Source organism: Sciurus vulgaris, assembly GCF_902686455.1.
Source record: "Sciurus vulgaris genome assembly, chromosome: 2".
In the NCBI taxonomy this organism is placed as follows: domain Eukaryota; kingdom Metazoa; phylum Chordata; class Mammalia; order Rodentia; family Sciuridae; genus Sciurus; species Sciurus vulgaris.
The window spans coordinates 92,026,213-92,046,408 of record NC_136462.1 but is presented as its reverse complement, the minus strand read 5'-3'; the positions used below and the strand labels follow the sequence as shown (position 1 = coordinate 92,046,408).

Below are 20,196 nucleotides of genomic sequence, written 5' to 3'. Positions count from 1 at the left end.
TGTTGTATGTGAGAGTGAAAGGGTATTTAACATAAGAGTTAAATTAGTTTTCTGTCTTTCATTTGTGATCACTATTGATCTCAGTGAAATTTAAATGACTGATTTTTTTTGTGTCTTAAGTCACTGTCCATTATTTGCCATGGCATTATGCAGCTAGGTAAAGCATTAACCTAAATACTGAAACAAAATCGACCATTAACCTTCTATATTTATTCATTCTTTCATAAATTCAACAGTTAGTGCCTTCTATTTGCAGCTCACTGAGATAGGTTCTGTGCAGTTTAAGACATAATATTTGGGGAGGGGCAGATTGAACCAGGGGCACTTTACCACTGAGCCATATACCCTGTCCTTTTTATCTTGAGACAGAGTCTCACTAAGTTGTTTAGTACCTCACTAAGTTTCTGAGACTGGCTTCAAATCTGTGATTCTCCTGCATCAGCCTCCTGCGTTGCTGGGATTACAGGATGTGCCATTGTGCCTGGTTTAAGACTTATCTTTTATTTTTCAGGAACTTATAATCTGCCTGGATAGGGATGTTTGTACAGAACCCAATATAATATAGGTGGAACACTGCATAAAACAAGAACATTAAAAGGAATTGAAGCCAGGTGTGGTGGTACATACCTGTAATCCCAGCGGCTCAGGAGGCTGAGGCAGGAGGATCTCGTGTTCAAGGCCAGCCTTAGCAAGGTTGAAGCACTAAGCAACTCAGTGAGACCCTGTCTCTAAATAAAATTCAAAAAGAAAAAAAAAAGGCTGGGGATGTGGTTCAGTGGTTGAGTGCCCCTGAGTTCTTCAAGAAAGAAAGAGAGAGAGAGAGAGAGAGAGAGTGAGAGAGAGAGAGAGAGAAAGAAAGAAAGAAAGAAAGAAAAGGGCAAAGTCATTAAACAGTTTTAGACTGTTTATCTTTGTACCAAAAATTTAAACTAAAATAATATTGAAACTGAATATAAATTAAGAAAACTTATAATGAGATAAAGTAGTCACAGTAGCCTGATCTTCTGAAAACACATCTAACCATTTATTTCTATTATTTTGAAAGTCTTCAGTGATTTCTTTCATGTATGGTACCTGGAATTTATTTCATTGTTTTATTTTTCTAGGCTGCTACTGAAGAGGAAAACAGCCATGGTCAAGCCAATGGTATTCTCAATGCTCCAAGTCTTGGTTCACCAATTCGTGTCCGCTCAGAGATTACTCAGCCAGACAGGGATGTTCCATTGGTGCGAAAGTTACGTTCCATCCACAGCTTTGAGCTTGAAAAACGTCTGACACTCGAGCCAAAGCCAGATACTGACAAGTTTCTCGAGGCCTGGTATAAAATAGTTTTTCTTACTTTTTAAAGCGTCTAAGGTATCATCATCATCATTATTATTGTTATTTATTATTTAAAGTCTTTCACTAACTCCATTAAGTTTTTATTTTTCATTCATATTTTAGTTATCATCATCCTGATTCTTTTTTAAATTTGTTCTTATTAGTTATATGTGATAGGAGAATGTATTTTGACATATTATACATATATGGAGTATAACTTCTTATTCTTCTGGTGTACATGATGTAGAATTACATTGGCTATGTAGTCACATATGCACATAGGAAAGTTATGTCTGATTCATTCACTATCTTTCCTATTCCCATTCCTCCTCCCTTCTCATTCCCCTTTGTCTAATCCAAAGTACTTCTATTCTTCCCTAACCACCACAACCCCCACTTCCTTATTGTGAATTAGCATCCTCATATTAGAGAAAACATTCAACCTTTGGTTTTTCAGGATTGGCTTATTTCACTTAGCATAATAGTCTCCAGTTCCAGCCATTTACCAGAAAATGCCATAATTTTGTTCTTCTTTATGACTGAGTATAATATTCCATCCATATTTTCTTTGTCTATTCATCTGTTGAAGGGCACCTAAGTTGGTTCCATAATTTAGCTATTGATCATTCTTGATTCTTAATGTGAATTTTCTTCTCAAATCATTACAAATTCTATAGCAAAACGTTTGGCTGTGGTAACTGCTAACATCATAACACTAGGTACAGTCAAATGAATATTTTTGCAATAACCAACAGTATATAGTTGGAGAGGGTATGATAAAGATGATATTAGGTAGGAATGAGAGGAATACATGAAGAAGAAAAAAAAGTAATTTATATACAAAGGATAGGCATTCATAAATGCCTTCTCTGTGTAAGGCGCAGTAGGAAAATATATATCAATAACTTTATCATTCTTTCACCCTAGCACCCACAAACTACCCTAAAGAGCAGGGAAAGTGAAACTTTAGAGAGCTATAATAAATACTGTAATAATGTAATATGTTGTAGGTATATTATCACTATAACAAGTTTTGACAACAAAGGCAGAAATGAAACTTTTACAAGAAGAGTTTGGGTTGTATTTATGAATTATGGAAGTTTCAATAGTATTAAATAGTATTAATAGTATTAAAACTTTCATACATTACTATTGAAACTTCCATAATTCATAAATATGTCCCTTCAATGGTATTCCTTTTATGGTTCCTATTAATAATGAAATATCAGGTTAGAAGGACCATGGATATAACTAGGAGGAAAAAAAGTGTGCCATGCTGAGAGAAGAGCTCCATCCTCCAAAACAGGATTATGGCAGGTAGAAAAGAACATTATCAGCCTGGTAGAACTTTCCTTATGCTTTATCCATATTTTTTCATCTTTGTATAGAGATAAATTTTGTAATAAATGTTTCTCTAGAATAACTGAGTACCCTCTTTCCATTTGTTTAAGCTTGGAGAAAATGCAGAAAGACTCAAAGGAATCTGTTCTCCCTGCTCTGCTTCATAAGCCTTGTGTTCCTATTGTGTCCCGTACTGATCACATCTGGCACTATGATGAAGAATATCTTCCAGATGTCTCCAAACCTGCGTCTGTCAACACTCCTGAGCAGGCAGATGGTGGCGGCAGCAATGGATTTATAGCTGTTAACCTGAGCTCTTGCAAGCAGGAGGTTGATTCCAAAGAATGGGTGATTGTGGATAAGGAACAAGACCTTCAGGATTTTAGGACAAATGAGGCTTTAGGACATAAAACAACTGGAAGCCCTTCTGATGACGAACCTGAAGTGCTTCAGGTCTTGGAGGAATCACCTCAAGATGAAAAGCTCCGAATGGGCCCTTGGGTAGAAAATGATCATTTAAAGAAGGATACCACAGGTGTGGTCTTGGCATTTTCTGCAGAGTGCCCTGCCACTGCTGTTTCAGAACAATACGTGGATAGGCTGGAACTCCAGGTTGGAGCTGCTAGTCAGTTCATTGCAGTGACACCCACAAGTCCAATGGAAGCACAAGCCGAAGGACCCCTTACAGCGGTAAGAGATTTGTTCTGCCATTATTTCTGTTATCCACTAAAGGTGCTATTAAGAAAGGACTTACAATTGATCAACTCATATTCTGTGGTAAAGGCCTTAATTTGGCGAATACATGTAGGCAGTGATGTTTGCGTTAAGTTCTATAATCAACTAATATGAAACTTTTCAAAGTGAGCTTTCCTTTCATTATATCAAACTCAATACATGAAATCATTATGACCTAGTTTTAGAATAACATTTATAATTAGACCATAAGAACTATTTATGTATGTATGTATATAAAATATAATTTTTAAAAAATTTATAATTCCAAACATATGGCATACACCTATATCCCAGCTGAGGCAAGAGGCCCACCTGGGCAACTTAGTGAGACTCTGTCTCAGAAAATTTTTTTAAAAAGCTGGGGATGTAGTGGTAAAATGCCCCTGGATTCAATCCCCAGTACAATAAGCAGGAGGGAGGGAGGAATGAAGGAAGGAAATTTATAATTCTAGAGATTTTTATAATACACTTGGTGGGGAAGGCCTCTGTATAACTATTTGCAGCTTAATCTTAACTCTGTGTACTGTTAACTAGGTCTAAGCCTTCTTTTGTAATCTGTACCCAGAAATTTCTCCTATTTTACATTTCTCTCAAATAATAGTTTTCCAGCTTTGATGCCCACTGTTTAAAATGCAGAGTCTCAGGACTCATTTCTGGAACTTCTGCTTTCACAGGGCTTAGATAGAGAAAGCTTTTAATAATTTTGGCAATTAGCTGAAGGCACTTGTGATATAGGTCTTCCACAAAGGAACATTTTGAGGAAACACTATAGCTTACTCTCAGTGTTGGGCATTAACTGGAACTATCTGTCACTCTGTTAAAGGTAAATAGCAATGTCCCTAGTGACTGTGTGAGTAAGAGGAACCTCAGAAAAGCCAGAAATGACTAAACAAAGCCCTAAAAACTCCCTAGGCAATCAGGAATCTAGTACACAATCACAGGCACTCATAGGTATATCTGTCCTTACACAAGTGGGAGCTACCAAGTTTCCTTAGACTCCATAATCATCAGGCAGCCTTATCTTCCCACTCACCAACATTGTTCCCCAAGCTATAATGCTTTCTATTAGAACACAGATTCATATGCAGGTGCCAAACAATTGGAAAGGATACCAGTGAAATTTCATTTATGTACATTTCTGTAGGAATTTGCCTATGCTCTAAATAGGGAAATAAATGCCTTTCCACTTCTCCAAGTAGAGTTTACTTTGGTTGGTCTTTCTTTCCCAGGACTGCTTTGTACAGTTGGACAAGTTCTTCATGGCATAAAGGGAACAAGTTACATCTGAAATCCAGCCCAACCTGAATTGTGATTTATGATTTTTAGTAACCCTACAAAATGTTTGTAGTTATAAACCCCCTTAAAGACAAGGGAGGGGGAAAATCTGTTTTTACTTTTTGTTTACTTAGGTCTTGAGTCTTTTCAATTTTCCAACTTTTTAAAAAAGTTTTTTATTAGTGCATTATAATTATATATAATAATGGGGTTCATTGTGACATATTCATATATTCATATAGAATTATTTTCTCCATTTTATTCCCCAACACTTCCCCTTTTCCCTTCTTCCTCCCCCCACAACCTCTCCTCTACTCTTACTCTCCCATATATACACATACTTGTATATATATATATATATTTTTATTTATTTTAATTGGTGTGTTATAATTATACATAAAATGTGGGATTCATTGGAAATAAAATTGACCAAATTATGCTATGTGCAATTTTTTTTTTTTTTCTTGCGGTACTGGGGATTGAACTTAGGGCCTTGTGCTTGCAAGGCAAGCACTCTACCAGCTAACCTATGGCCCCGGCCCGCTGCTATGTGCAATTTTACCCACCTTTTAAAAAAAAAAAAAAAAGATTTTTAGTTACAGATGAACACAATACCTTTATTGTATTTGTTTGTTTTTGTTTGATGCTAAGGATCAAACCCAGTGCCTCACATGTGCTAGGCAAGCGCTCTGCTATTAAGCCACAACCCCAGCCCAGTTTTACCCACCTTTATAGCAGAGATTTCTGACCTCCCTATTCTTTCCTTCTTTTCCTCTTCCCCCATCCATCCACATAGGCAAAATAACAATATAACAATATCTTGATCATAAATAACTAACAAATAAGCAATAGGAATAATAAAGAACGAGAGACATCATGTATGGCCTCTATATCCACATGTAACCACTACTCTGTACTGTTTTTTTTTTAACAGAAATACAAACTTGGTATATAAAAATCACAGTTCAATGATAGTGTTTACTCATAATTTTCAACACTTGTATAAAGTGTTATATAAAGATGCTTTAAACAAAAGATGCCTGTAGTAGAATTTTAATGGCCCAATGAAATTTGAATAGTTAAAATTTAATTTCTTAGGGGCTGGGTGTGGCTTAGTGGTAGAGTGCTTACCTGGCATGTGTGAGGCACTGGGTTTGATTCTCAGCACTGCAAATAAGTAAATGAATAGAATAAAGGTTTATCAACATCTAAAAAAAGTTTTTAATTTAATTTTTAATAGGCAAGGAATTTGTTTATATAAGTTAATTCTTGGCTGTATTAGGAACCACAAATTATTCTACCACTTGTATCTCTTCTAAATTATTTCTTATCCACAAACCAAAATGAGATATAGCTATTTTGTACTTACATACCTTTCATTTCTAAGAAAGGCTGTTTGGTACAATGTTGAATTTCTTGAAGTTGTTGTTATCACAGTAGCATTACAGTCTGGGAAAGGGTAATTTCTCAGTTAAAATTCAAATGGTAGTTAGGTTTACACTTAATTGTCTTCTTGCTACGTGTCTAGTTCTAAACATAAGGAAACTGAAAAATGATGCTCTGTGTGAACTGCTAAATAATGAGACTGGATGTACTCATAAGTACAAAGGTATTAGCACTGGCATTAATAAAACTACAAAAATATGAAAGAAATGGAAAACATTGATTCCCTAAATCTGTAGAAAAGTGTACATGAAACAACTAGAGAACAACAAAAAATGAAAATGATTGAAATACTACCTTAAATGGAGCTGGGTGTGGTGGCATACACTTGTAGTCCAAGCAACTGGGGAGGCTAAGAAAAGGAGGATCAGAAGTTTGAGGCCAGCCTCAGCAACTTGGTGAGTTCCTGTCTCAAAATAAAAAATAAAAAGGACCAGGGATATAGCTCAGTGGTAGAATATCCTTGGTTTCAATCCCTAGTACTGGGGGAAGGGAGAAGGAAAATAAATTTTTTAAAAGTGAAATGATGCCTTAATGAAATGTTTGTGAATTATAAAATTAAAGACATGAGCATACATGTGAATTACTGACAGATCATTTATTTAGTCCATTTGTAGCCTATCCAAAGTACAGGAATTTTTTTTATGTCTTTGTGCTCTAGTTAAGGAAGCTATTTTCAGCTAAACTCAGAATTACCTTTCTCTTTTCTGTATTCAACTATTGATCCTGAGTTTTCTATTTTTACCTTGTCAGATAATGTTTTTTCAGGTTCACTTTCCCAGACTTCATTTGAGAGCATGTGCTGCATGTTAGTAGGCTATACAAACATTAAAATCCTAAAGTCCTATCCATGACCTTTCTTGGCTGTGTTTTTTCTCAGTTATGAAGTTGTATTATTAATGGAATCTGCCTGATGCAGTGGCACATGCCTATAATCCCAGTGACTTAGAGGACTGAGGCAGGAGGATCACGATTTTGAGGCCAGTCTCAGTAATTTAGCAAAAACCTTTTGCATTCAGTGAGGTGCTGTCTCAAAATAAAAAATAAAAAGGGCTAGGGATGCAGCTCAGTGGTATAGTACAACAACAACAAAGAAAAAAAAAAAAGAAAGAAAGAAAAAAGAGGAATCCTATTAAAATATAAGAAAGTTATGATATGGAATTTGTAAAAATAATTTTAGGATTTTTTTTTCTTTGCACTACTGCAGATTGAACCCAGGGTGCTTTTTATTTTTAATTTTGAGACAGGGTCTTGCTGAGGTGCTCTCCAACTCTTATCTTTCTGCCACAGCCTACAAAGTAACTGGGATTATAGGCTAGTGCCACTACACCATGCAGGAATATTTTTATAAAATTTATAAAGTTTTTGGAAATATATGAGAGTAATTTATGTACAGTTTATTGTAATTGCTCAGAATCTTTTCAAAAAAACACAGTCTCTTATCTGATGGTTCATATATATATATATATATATATATTATAAATCCAAGATTGTCATTCCTTTTTTCATACCACACATACACATGCATTTGTATCTTTATCTTATATGAGTTTATCTCAGAAGTAAAGAAGTTAACTTTAGCTTCAATCTCAGAAGACCAGTGGAGTCTTGCAAACACTGCTGGATTCATTTTCGCTGATGTACTTGGAATTACATATAATGATGAGGTGACAATTAGTTGGTTTATTTAGAATATAGGTATTCATCTCCCTTGTTATTTGGCATTTAATATAACTGCACATCTTTTTTTCTTATCCAAGTCTCTTTTGGATCTCAAAATGAAACTTACAAAATGAATTACCATAAATTTTAGATTTTAGTGTTATTTTTAAAATATAATAGAAAATTTTCATTTGCCTGAGTATATTTTGAAATAATTAATAAAGATATATAAGTATGTGGTAACTTCCTAAAGCATAACATCACCAATAGAACTTAATGCTGTTTCCCACGGTCAGTTTAGGCCTGGGCTTATTGCCAGAGTTCAGATCTAATGCAAGCAGCTTGTCTTGAATTAGCTTGTAACTCCTCAATACCCTGGTTCCATTTGGGAGCTACTTCAGTATGCAAGTTAGATGATTTCTCCCAGCACTGGTCTTAGAACAAGCTTTACATTTCCATAAACTGAATTGCATTTCTGATACAAAGTGAAACAGATCTCAGACACCTTAGCTGACTCTGGAGTCACACTAGTGTCTTTATATCTTTGGACTAGATATTGAGTCTTCCATGACTGTTTCACATTTTCAGACCAATGTCTGTAGTCTTCACAAAATTTAATGGACTTCATTAAGAGATTTGAGCTTAGTTAATTTCTCACAAAGACTTTTTTCCTTAGCAGTTTATATAGTTATTTTTAGACTTCTAATTGTTACTTTTTTAAAAATGGAAGGTGTGGAAACTTTAGGTGTCTTAAGAAAGGGCATTCTTGTTGGGCATGGTGTTGTATATCAATAATCCCTGTTTGGGAATCTGAGGCAGGAAGATCACAAGTTCAAGTCTGCCTGAGCAACTTAGTAAAACCGTACCAAAAACAAAACAAAACAACAACAATAACAACAACAACAAAAAGGGGGGCGGGTGGCACTGAGGGTAGTAGCTTAGTGGTAGATGCACCCCTGGTATTCAATCCTCAGTGCCACCAAAAAATAACAACAACAACAGAAAGGTGTCTTATTGGATATTGAATCTTACTTAGAATTGAAATGTCTTCGGTGTTAAGGATGGTAGAATTTCACTCATCATAGGCCTGATTTTTAAAAATTAAAGATACAAAACATTAATAAATACCTCTGTTATGTCTTTACTCATAGGAAGAGGTAATATTTCTAATATCAGTTGATAGAATTTATAGAAAAAAACAATGCATGAAAATTTGGAGGTTTTCAAATGATAATCAATTTCTCAATAAATTTCCCAAATCATCCTATGTTTGAATTCTGGCAGGACAGAGATGGCACACTCAAATGGATTTGGGGAGGGGCTAGGATTGTGACTCAGTGGTAGAGCACTTGCCTAGCATATGTGAGGCACTGGGTTTGATTCTCAAAACCACATATAAATAAATAAATAAAATAAAGGTCCATCAACATCTCAAAATATATTTTTAAAAAAAGATTTGGAGAGAATTTTATAAAGGAACTTGCTATAGATGTAGTTGAAGAGAGCCAATAAGACCAGCAATAGAGGGAGCCATCTCTAACATGAGTCCTGAATGGGAAGAAAGAGGGTATTAACAGAACCTGTGTGAAAGTCATAGCTGTGAGAAAGGGGCCATGTTACAGGAGCCATGCTGGGATGGTAGAGTATAGCCACCACTGAAACTGCAGTCCCCTAGGAGGAAGCCAGAATCAGCACTTGGTCCTCTCTTTCCTCCAGTCTTCCAGTTCTCTGTTGGTGTGGTGTCATCTGTGAAAATCAAGTCTTCCAGGGCATAGAACATGCTTAAGAAAGGGCCAGGATGAACATAGAGGGAGACTGTTTTCTACAGTTCCTGAGCAGGGGAGTGTGAACATCAATATCTTTATTCAAAATTGTTCATTTTTTTCTTTGAGTTGGGCAAAACTTGGTTTATATCTGTGTTTCTTGTATATGTTGGAATTTGAAGTGTTAAATATCAAATCATGCATCTTGATTGATATTCCACATAATCACATTTAATTTTTTTTCTCCTGCCTCCAGATTACAATTCCTAGACCTTCTGTGGCATCAACACAGTCAACCTCAGGAAGCTTTCACTATGGTCAGCAGCCAGAGAAAAAAGATCTTCAGCCCATGGAGCCCTCTGTAGAACTTTTTTCTCCAAGGGAGAACTTCTCTGGCTTGGTTGTGACAGAGGGTGAACTTCCTAGTGGAGGAAGCAGAACAGATTTGGGGCTTCAGATAGATCACATTGGTCAAGACATGTTACCTGATATTAGAGAGAGTGACAAATCTCAAGACCTGGGACCAAAAGACCTTCCTGACCCTAACAGACTGGTTGTAAGAGAATTTGAGAATCTCCCTGGGGAAATTGAAGAGAAAAGCATTCTTCTAGGGTCAGATAATGAAGATGAAAAGTTAAGTAAAGGGCAGCAATGTATTGAGATATGTCTCCCAGATTTGGTAACTGTGGAAAGGGATCATTCTGCTACTACTGAACCTCTTGATGTGACAAAGACACAGACTTTTAGTGTGGTGCCAAATCAAGACAAAAATCATGAGATAATGAAGCTTCTGGCAATTGGTACTTCAGAAGTTTCTCCAAGAGTCATTGACCCACATGTTGAAGGACAGATAGGCCAGGTAGCACCAATGCAAAAAAGTATACTATCTAAGAATGATGACATTAAGAATGAAGACTTGCCAGCTCATCAAGGAGACCTCTCTACTTTTTTGCACCAAGAGGGTAAGAAAGAGAAAATTGCTCCTAGAAATGGAGAACTATTTCATTGTGTTTCAGAAAATGAACACGGTCCCCCAACTCGGAAGGATATGATTAGGTCATCTTTTGTAGCTAGACATAGTCGAATCCCTGTCTTAGCACAAGAGATAGACTCAACTTTTGAATCATCCTCTCCAGTTTCTGCAAAAGAAAAGCTCCTTCAGAAGAAAGCTTATCAGCCCGACCTAGTCAAACTCCTGGTGGAAAAAAGGCAGTTCAGGTCTTTCCTTGGTGATCTCTCAAGTGCCTCTGATAAGTTGTTAGAGGAGAAACTAGCTGCTGTTCCTGTTCACTTTTCTGAGGAGGAAGTCTTCACTCCATTTTCAAAACTGGCAGTAGATTCTCACTTGAGTAGGTCAGCTGAAGATAGCTTTCTATCACCTATCATCTCCCAGTCAAGAAAGAGTAAGATTCCAAGGCCAGTTGCATGGGTCAACACAGATCAAGTCAATAGCTCAACTTCATCTCAGTTCTTGCCTCGGCCACCACCAGGAAAGCCACCTACAAGGCCTGGAGTAGAAGCCAGGTAATACTGTGTGCTCTGAGTATGTTAATTGTGTCACATTATTTCTATATCTGCTTTACTGTAATGTCAGTGGTAGCATTTCTTTTTTGCCTGCTTTTCAGCATCTGCTTTCTTCCCTACCTTTCACAGGCCTTATTATATAGCACAGTACAAATTAATTCTTTTTTTCCAATTTTTTATTATGCTAAAATATATACAATATCTAAATTTGCCACCTTTTTAAGTGTACTATTCAGTGGTATTTAGTACATTTTATTGTGCAACTGTCATTACCATCTACTTCCATAACTCTTTTTTCATCATGTGAAATGAAACACCAAAACCAATAAATCCTCCTTACCTCCTCCCTCTAGCCCATGGCAGCCACTAATCTATTTTCTCTATGGTTTTGATCACTATACATCCCTCATATAAGTAGACTCATACAGGAGAATTTTGAGTTTGAGGCCAGCCTGGGCAACATAGCAAGACTCTATCTTTAAAAAAATTTTTTGTATGTGTGAATATACTCCCACAAATATATACACATGCATATGAAAAAAATAGTTTGACAAATAGTTAATACCCCTGTTTTAAGTTGTATTTGATTATTCATGAGACAGTTGTTTTCATGTATATTTTTACTTGAGCTTCTTTTATGAGTTATGGTGGTGCTCCTATCAAACACCCTGTTGAATGATTTTTCTTAAAACTGACTCCTTTGCAGAATATATTGAAGAAATTTTTATCCAAGACTAGTTTTGCCTTTTACTTGGGTTGTGGTACCTTTTGCTTGATAGAATAGTATTTACAAAAATGAATTTTTAAAATGACTTCTTGTTTTATATCATGCATAAGGAAGGTACTTTCAACATTAAGGTTTTTATTTAAAAGATAATTTCTTCCAGTACTTCTCAGTGACACTATGAGAATAGTATTCCTAGTGAAAGCTTGGAAAAGTTAATTGGTCTAGGGTCATATCTCTCTAGTATGTGAAAGAGTAACTTTTTGTCCTGTTAGTATATTTTCTGATTTTGGCACACATGGCACATTATGATTTGGGACATTATAACTTTTAGGCATACTTGGAATGAATTAAAATGAAAATGATTCTTCTCTGTTCTTTTAAGGCTACGCAGATACAAAGTCCTAGGGAGTAGTAACTCAGACTCAGACCTCTTCTCCCGGCTAGCCCAAATTCTTCAAAATGGATCTCAGAAACCACGGAGCACTACTCAGTGCAAGACCCCAGGATCTCCTCACAATCCAAAAACACCACCGAAGAGTCCAGTTGTCCCTCGGAGGAGTCCCAGTGCCTCTCCTAGAAGCAGCTCCTTGCCTCGTACTTCTAGTTCCTCTCCATCTAGGGCTGGAAGGCCCCATCATGACCAGAGGAGTTCATCCCCACACCTGGGGAGAAGCAAGTCACCTCCCAGCCACTCAGGATCATCCTCTTCCAGAAGGTCCTGCCAACAGGAGCATTGCAAACCCAGCAAGAATGGCCCAAAAGGATCTGGCAGCCTCTACCACCACACGGCCAGCACTAAAACTCCCCCAGGAAAGAGTAAGCCAGCCAGTAAACTGAGCAGATAGGAGCCGGGCTGCCTCTCTGGGAAAGTTGTGAGATCTTCCTCCTAAACCTGATGCATGTGTGTCTCTGTACTGTCTATTTAAAAAAATCAGTGTTGATCTTCTTTTGGAAAAGAAAGTAACACGATCAATTATTTATAAGAAGACATAAATGTATAATAAGGATTTATCTAAGGCAGGTAGCAAGCAGATTGGTAACAATCTCTTTTGAATAGGAAGGGGCAATCCAGCAAAATACAAGGGGACAGAAAACTCATTAAATGAGCTCTCTCATCTTTTAGCTGCCTTTGAAACAAGAATTGAGGGTAGAAGATAGAATGGAATTTTACTTTTAAGGAATTTCACCTAATTTTTAAAACCTCTACTCAAAAAAGATTATATAGCAAAAGTGATATTTTCATTCAAATCTTCTGACCCTTGGAGTCATTGCTCTCGTATTAGAGTATATATATAATAAGCTTATTGCCAGGGAGTCAGTACTCATGTATATTTGGCTTGTGTGTTTATCTAGTGTATCGAGAATCCACACCTTTGCTTTATTCCTAGTACCCTCCCTGGATTTCACATTTTTTAAAGTCAGCATTTCCTACTGGATTCAACCTGTCTTCCTTTAACAATACATCCCAATAGGCATTTAACAGCACATGCTGAGAATTTCAAATTCAATTACCTTTTTTTTTAGTACCCTAATATTTTTCTTTGGATCAACAGTTCTGTAACTCAGAACATTTTTATTATGAAAAATAACTGAGAAACTTAGGTACAGGGAACAAAAGTCTGAGTAGAGCTATTTATTTTACAAGCTTTAGATTTTAGGGAAAGAAGGACAGAGAGTGAGGTAACATCCTTAAAGATAGAACAACCCTTTTACAACCTGTTAAGTGTTCTTGTGGAAGGAAAATGAAGTAGAATGCTTCCTTAGGTCTTCTAGGTACCAGCTCTTTTTAATATCAACCTCCAAGATGATACTAGGGAAGCACAATGCTTTGGAATGTGACTGTGCTTTTAGAAATTTAGGAAAGAAAAACAAAGACATTAGGTATGTTATGGAGGCTTATAATCTTTAAATTTTATATTTTATACATTTAGCTAATAAGGAATGAATATTTGGGGAAATAAGAATAGGCTAAGTATTTTTCTTTCATTGTTTTATTACCTGCTTCTTCTGTGTTTTAGTTCAGTAGTTGGGCTTCTTGGCCTGATTCCCATGTAACCTCAATTTATGAAACTGTAAGGAGGATAATATTCTAATCTCCTCTGCTAACAGCAATCAAGCAAAATTAAAGTATACTAGACTTTCTAAATGGGTTCTTTTATACTCTGTAGGTGTTTTGTGTTGAAAAGACCTTATTAAGGTCAGGTAAATTGGTCTGCTTGCTGTTGAAATTTGCCTTCTAGCAAACATCTGTGCGTTTTCTCTTTGACCTTGTGTTTGTTGCCAAACCTAATATGGTTGAATTGGGAAAGAAACAAATTAAAAAAGAAATATATCTCCTCACCAAGTGAACACATTCTAATGCTGCATCAAAGTTGCCCTGAAGCTGCACTGAACCTCTCTTGTTCTCATATCTGTGTTGAGCTTTTTAACAGACAAACTCAAAACACTATATTGAGGCATATAAGGTCTACCCATAAGAAATGTAGCATAGTATGGAATCTTAATTTCTCTCCAGTTTCAAGCACTACAGAGGAATGCAGTGGATAAGACATATTTGCTGTTTATCTAAAGCAGCTGTAATATTGGAAGACTGATCTTTCTGTATTATATTGTATAATAGTTGCTATAACACTGCTTGCATGTCTTCATGGTAAATTATATAAATATTTATAAATATATAGAGACATATGCTTATATAAAGTCATTCTTTCTCATTCTCCATTTGTAATTTCAAGATCACAGATGGTGAATTTTCTTTTTCTATTGTGTGCCTCATGTACACTTGGGCCTTGTCTAACTTCACTTTCTGAAAATATGTTCTTGGCATGTGACACCTTAGATCCTTCTTGCCTTCCCGGTGTATAATGCAAGGGTTGGTGGTCTTTAACAAGCCAAGACAGGTTATTTAATTTTCTTTGGAAAAATATTTTAAAGGGGGAAAAATTACTGGGACATTCTTGTAATACTGTTCAAGAATTTGTTATGTTAATCACATAGTTCTGTCCTTATTACAATGGATAGACTGGGATTATAATCATGGGTCTGATTATAATTTAAATTGATTTTTAAAACATTTCTAATACTTGCTATCCTGCTTTCATCTTTTCACATTACTCTTTGGTTAGGGAGTGGGGATGGATGGAGGATAATTAAGAAATTATCTTTATTCTATTGCATTAGCTATAAATTATGTTAAAAGTAGACAAATTTAAATACTGACCCCTCAGTCAGAAATGTGCTAATAGTACCCATTGAAAAGCTGATGAGGCTATAACTGTGGTGTGTGTGTTATTTTATTCTTGGCATTTCTCTGCTGGCTGTCAAAACTGACAGTGATGGCAACATGACAATAGGATGTTTTCTTTCTTTCTTGGTTCCTTCCATTTTCCTACCAGTCTTTCCACTGGGTTCCCTCCTTTTCTATGTGGCATTAACAAACTCATCAAGATCCAGAGATAACAGCCTTATTGTGTAAGAATATTTTACTTTGCACGTAGAGGAAAGAGTTAACCAAAGATGTTTCTGCTCTGAAACTTTCAAAACAGACTAATTATATCGTATGTACCAATAGGTCCATTTTTACATACTGTCCTTATATAAAGAGATTACTTTATGGTTTTTAAAAGCATAGTTTGTTCTTTTAGATGTTAGATGGTCTCTTAGGCTAAAAATAGAACTTGACAGCCCTGAGCAAGCTCTTTTGGCACAAGGAGTTTTGTTTTTATTTTACAATATGATACAAAGAACAAAGTTTTTGTTTGGTTTTGGGTTTTTTTCCCTCTTTATTTCTGGGTTTTTCAGTGATGGCATATTTCAGATTACAGTTACAGATCATCCAAGTAATTTTAAACAAGTTTGGATATTTTACTTAAGATGAATGTGGCCATTAACTAAAATGATCAAACCAAAATGTATTAAAAGTAGTATTGGGCATAAGTTTGAATTACTTTTTGAAAATTAAGCACCTACTGGTTTCTCCTATCACAACAGAATGGCTGGTTACCTAGCCACCCTTGCCCTTGCCTTCCCTTGTCTAGTCCTTGGGATTACTTGGGTGGAGCAAAAGACAGGAATAACACCAGCCCAATGCCCTCAGGTAGTATTCTTTCTCAGTTATGCTGCCAGACCTCCAGGGTCTATGAATTAGATAAAATATTAAAATCCCACCTAGTAATATTATTAGCTTAAAAATATTTAACTTTAATGAATAGTGAACAAAGAAAGAAAACTGTATATCAAATTTAACATTATGACATAGATTATGAGTCATCTTTGAATATTAGGCCTTCAGCAGGCAGGCACTCTCATTCTCAACTCTGGTATGCAAGCTGGCCTTGCTGACAGTGGCATAGATGCATTTACTGTTTTTTAAGTTGCATGTTTTGGAGTGGATGTTTTTAATAAAAGTTGCCAAGTTAATCAAGTCCTAAATAAGTAGCAAAATGGTAATTGAGACCCAATATTATTTGCTTTAGCATACTAAGCCACTGCTTAATGATTCAGTGTTCTAGATGTGCAGTATCTCGTCTCATTCCTAGCTGCTATGGGAATTTGAGGTTCTTCAGTAGGCACCAGAGATTCCTTGCAGGCCACAGATTCCTAAGCTAATGTTTCTATAGTTGCATCCACTTTACAAGGGAAAAGTGTACATTGGTGCATGTTTTATAAACCCAGATAGTTAAAACCATAGTTTTTCTATGCCCAGTAGCTTTGAATTAAAAACAGATGCCTTTTTCCCAAGAGCAGACAATTTTATGTTCCTAACCTAACATTAGGAATTAGTGATAGGGAAACCGGATCCAGAATTCAGAATTTTAGTGGCTTTGGAAAAAAATGCATCTTACTTCGGCTGTTTGAAAATATATTTATTTGTAGATAATCTAGATTTAGTCTTGGAGGTCAAAGTTTTTCATATTTTAAGAACTTCTTTCATTCCTTTATAGCTATCAAAACATGGTATATATTAGAGACTTCCTCTGTCATGTTCATGTGTTTTGGAATTATTTCATTCACTCTTAAAATCTTCCCATTTCTGTTTTTGTGCATTTTACCACCCATGTTTTTGGACTTTGGTTATAGGGAGAGATGGTTTAGCATCTGTCATTAAGGAGATAGAATGGTTGACATCAACTGCACTGTTTAACTTTCTTGAGTTTGGTTCTACAGACAGTATAGTAGCAGAATAGCTACTTATCTTGATTTGACACAAAGGTATTATAGGAATAAGGCTTGTAAGTGACTATGGTTTCCCCTGTGTGTCAGTATATACCCAAATTCAGTGACCACTGGTGCTGTTTTAGACTCTAACTTAGAGAAAGAAACTAGAGGCTGTTCCAGTTCTCAGACCATATGGGAGATGTAGCACCTGGAAAACCCCAGGTGGCTGTCAGGACATCCCACTTCCCTGCCCTCACTAAAAGCAGAAACAAAAACAAAACAAAATAAAACAATAACTTTGTGGATGTGTAAGTAGAGTGGAAATTCATCATATTATTGGATATTTTCCATATTTTGGCAATTTCTCTGCAATCATGAGAACTGACAGAGTCACTGGGTCCTTCAGAATTTGTTGCCCAGCATTGCTAGCAGGTATTCCAGGAGATGTACATGGGGGAAGTTCCCAAGACATTGGACAAGGATCACTCCTCTCCACTTAGAGGAGAATCTGGATACTGCACACTTTAATCCTTAAGAAATCCCCCACTGGATATGGCTCATCAAGACATTTGCTAATTCAGTTGTGATTGTCTACTTCTACTTTAAAACTATATAAGCTTAATGTTTCAGTTATTTCCCTTGAGCAAATTTGGATCCGAAAATTAATGTGACAAGATTAGGACCACTTTAGGTTCCATTTAATCTCAAGACACTAAATAGCAAAATAAGTAACATTTATTCAGTAACAATTTGAATATTTCCTTATACTTAGCTGGATTCTTCATCTTCAAGAAGCATTTAACAGAGGTGAAGCCCTTCCTTTCATTGCCCTGTGCAACTTAACAGGTCCTGCCTCCTCTTTAATTCGAAGTGACAGTGTGGGCATAGTATGTACACTGGTGATGCTAACAATGTGTTCCAGACCCTGGGCCAGTGGTTCTGGGTAAGAACAGGATATGTGAGGCAGACCTTTGAGCCTGACCTTTGAGCCCCTGGTACTACAGAATTTGATGACATGCTTTTACACTAACAATGGTTAGAAAATTTACCTCCTTTTAGTAGTTTAATGTTTCACATTTTGTATGAAAGTGTTCACTCACCTATTTAAAAGCATTGGACAAATCAAGTATTTATATATTATACCCTTCCCATATGTTGCTTTTTTCCTCATATAATTTAAATTCCTAAAAAATTCATTCACAGCACTTCACCATACATTGGACTCTGGGTGTTCTTCATTCATCAACAAGGGGTAACAAGGCTATCAGAGCTTGACTGTGATTTATTTGGGGGAGCTACCCAGGAAAAGGAAAGCTTTGAGACTTTCCAAAACCATTTTCAACTATGCACAACATAGTGAAATTAGTTTACTAAGGTAAAATGCTTTGAAACATTCAAAGATAAGAAGATAAAGGAAATATACAGCACTGGGCCACTTAGGGCTTTGAAATTGGATGAACCGAGGAAAGAGGAGAACAGATGACCCAGGCTTGAGTCCTCTTCACTCTCCCTGATGCACAGTTCCTAGACCACCTCTGATTCCTTCCTAAAATAGCACCTATTTTATTGGGCCATTTACTTACAAGTTCCCAGCTTTTAGGGAAGGGGAGGGGCATCCAGTTTTGAATTAGATACACATCTTGAAAGTTATAAGCTATTGGCAGCTGTGAAATCAGATTTAACCACAAACCAGAATTCTCTCTTTTTACCAAGACCAGTGAGTTAAAATAGATGACTAATAATTCTACTTTCCTGTTCCTCTCTTCTCTTCATGGCATCAGAGAGATGAGAAACTGCTCTTCAAAATATCTCCAAAGGTACTGCATAGCCCCCATTCCCCTCCAAGCAGCTCCCTTTATGTGTTTTTGCTCAGGCAACCAGGACATAAGAACATTGGCAGAAACATGGAGTGCTTTTGTATAGGCCATCTGTACATAAAAAAATGTAATTATTTATTTAATTTTATCATTTGTATCATATTAAAGCTTTGTACAGTGTTTTAAGTTCTGTTTTAAAATTATTTTGTATTTTATTTTTATAATCTAGTAATAAAATATTCATTCCGCATGCAAACTAGTTCTATTTGTGTGATGGTTTTGATTTCAAAGTGGGAAATACTATCTAATTTAAATAAAATTTTGAATGCATTGGCAATTACAAGATTAATTGGGAGCAAAAAGTGTCACTGTAAATGCAGTACACTAGAAAAAGTGACCAGAAGTGACCTAGAAGAGAAGCCCTGGGCTTAATAGAAACTAGGTGTTCAGTGTGCCTGCAGGTGAAAACCAGGTTCAGAAATATGAGATGGTTCCTTTAACAAAATTAAGTCAGAATCTCCCTTTCAGTGCATCATTCTGCCTCCTCCATAGGGAACACCTCTGGTACCGCTAGAGGGATTCAGGGTCCTTCCAACCTCTTACTTCCTGCAGTAATCTTCCTTTGAACCAAGGAACCCAGGAGGCATTTGCAGGGTCCTGGGTTCACTCTTCCGGTTTGACCTGGAGTATTAACTGCCATTCATTTTTTTCTCTTTAATTTTTCACAGAGGAGCAACATCCCAAAATGCCCAGAATCTCAAGATTTTTTTCAAAATAAGGGGCTAGGGTGCAATTAAGTGGTACAGCATGATGCCTAGCGTGTGTGCAAAGCCCTGGGGTTCAATGCCCCCACCCCTACCTTGTAATAAAAAATAAAACCATCTCCCAGAAGCTACATGAATATGCTTATTGACATCTCAACTGCAAAACAGTTAAAATATTAACGTGTAACAATGTGTAAAGGAGTATATGTGCAGTTCCCTAGGGATTATTAAAGGTCTTTCAGGAAGAATCCTATTAACAGTTGATGGAGAAAGCTGCAAAGCTTGACCAATGGGTAAAAAGTCAGTCTTTGAGAAAAACGAGGTCGAAATGAGACGTTGAGTTAAAACTTCATAACTACTTTTGGGTGATGAATCTAAAAAACTCCCAACTCTAGGAAATGTGCTTATTGCAGAAGACGTGGGCGTAGGCTGGTGTCTGTTTTAGAATTGTTCACCTTTACGGTCGGCCGCTCTTCCGCGCCCTTGGTTTCCCGAGAGTAGCGTCTGACTCGCGGCGGCCCCATTCCTAGCTCGAGTCCCGACGAGTCACCCGCTCCGGCCGGCGTAGTTAGGACAAGGGCCCTCTCGGGCTGTGCAGCCAGTGGCTGGCTCCGCGGATCCGTAGACGCCTTGACCGCAGGCCCGAGCAAGACCCGCCCGCCGCGCCC

The 20,196-nt window shown here is 36.7% G+C and overlaps 1 protein-coding gene across 3 annotated transcripts in view; it reads left to right on the top strand.

Annotated features, from left to right (window-relative positions):
- The window catches only part of TTBK2 (tau tubulin kinase 2), a 162,793-nt gene extending 143,150 nt beyond the window's left edge, over positions 1-19,643 (top strand). For all 3 annotated transcript variants that reach the window (XM_079127766.1, XM_079127765.1, XM_079127767.1), the window contains 4 exons: positions 1,107-1,318; positions 2,772-3,351; positions 9,796-11,063; positions 12,173-19,643. In XM_079127766.1, the coding sequence (XP_078983892.1) occupies positions 1,107-1,318; positions 2,772-3,351; positions 9,796-11,063; positions 12,173-12,635 (2,523 nt within the window). In that variant the 3' untranslated portion in view covers positions 12,636-19,643. The remainder of the gene's footprint in view (positions 1-1,106; positions 1,319-2,771; positions 3,352-9,795; positions 11,064-12,172) is intronic.
- Positions 19,644-20,196: the final 553 nt, after the last annotated feature.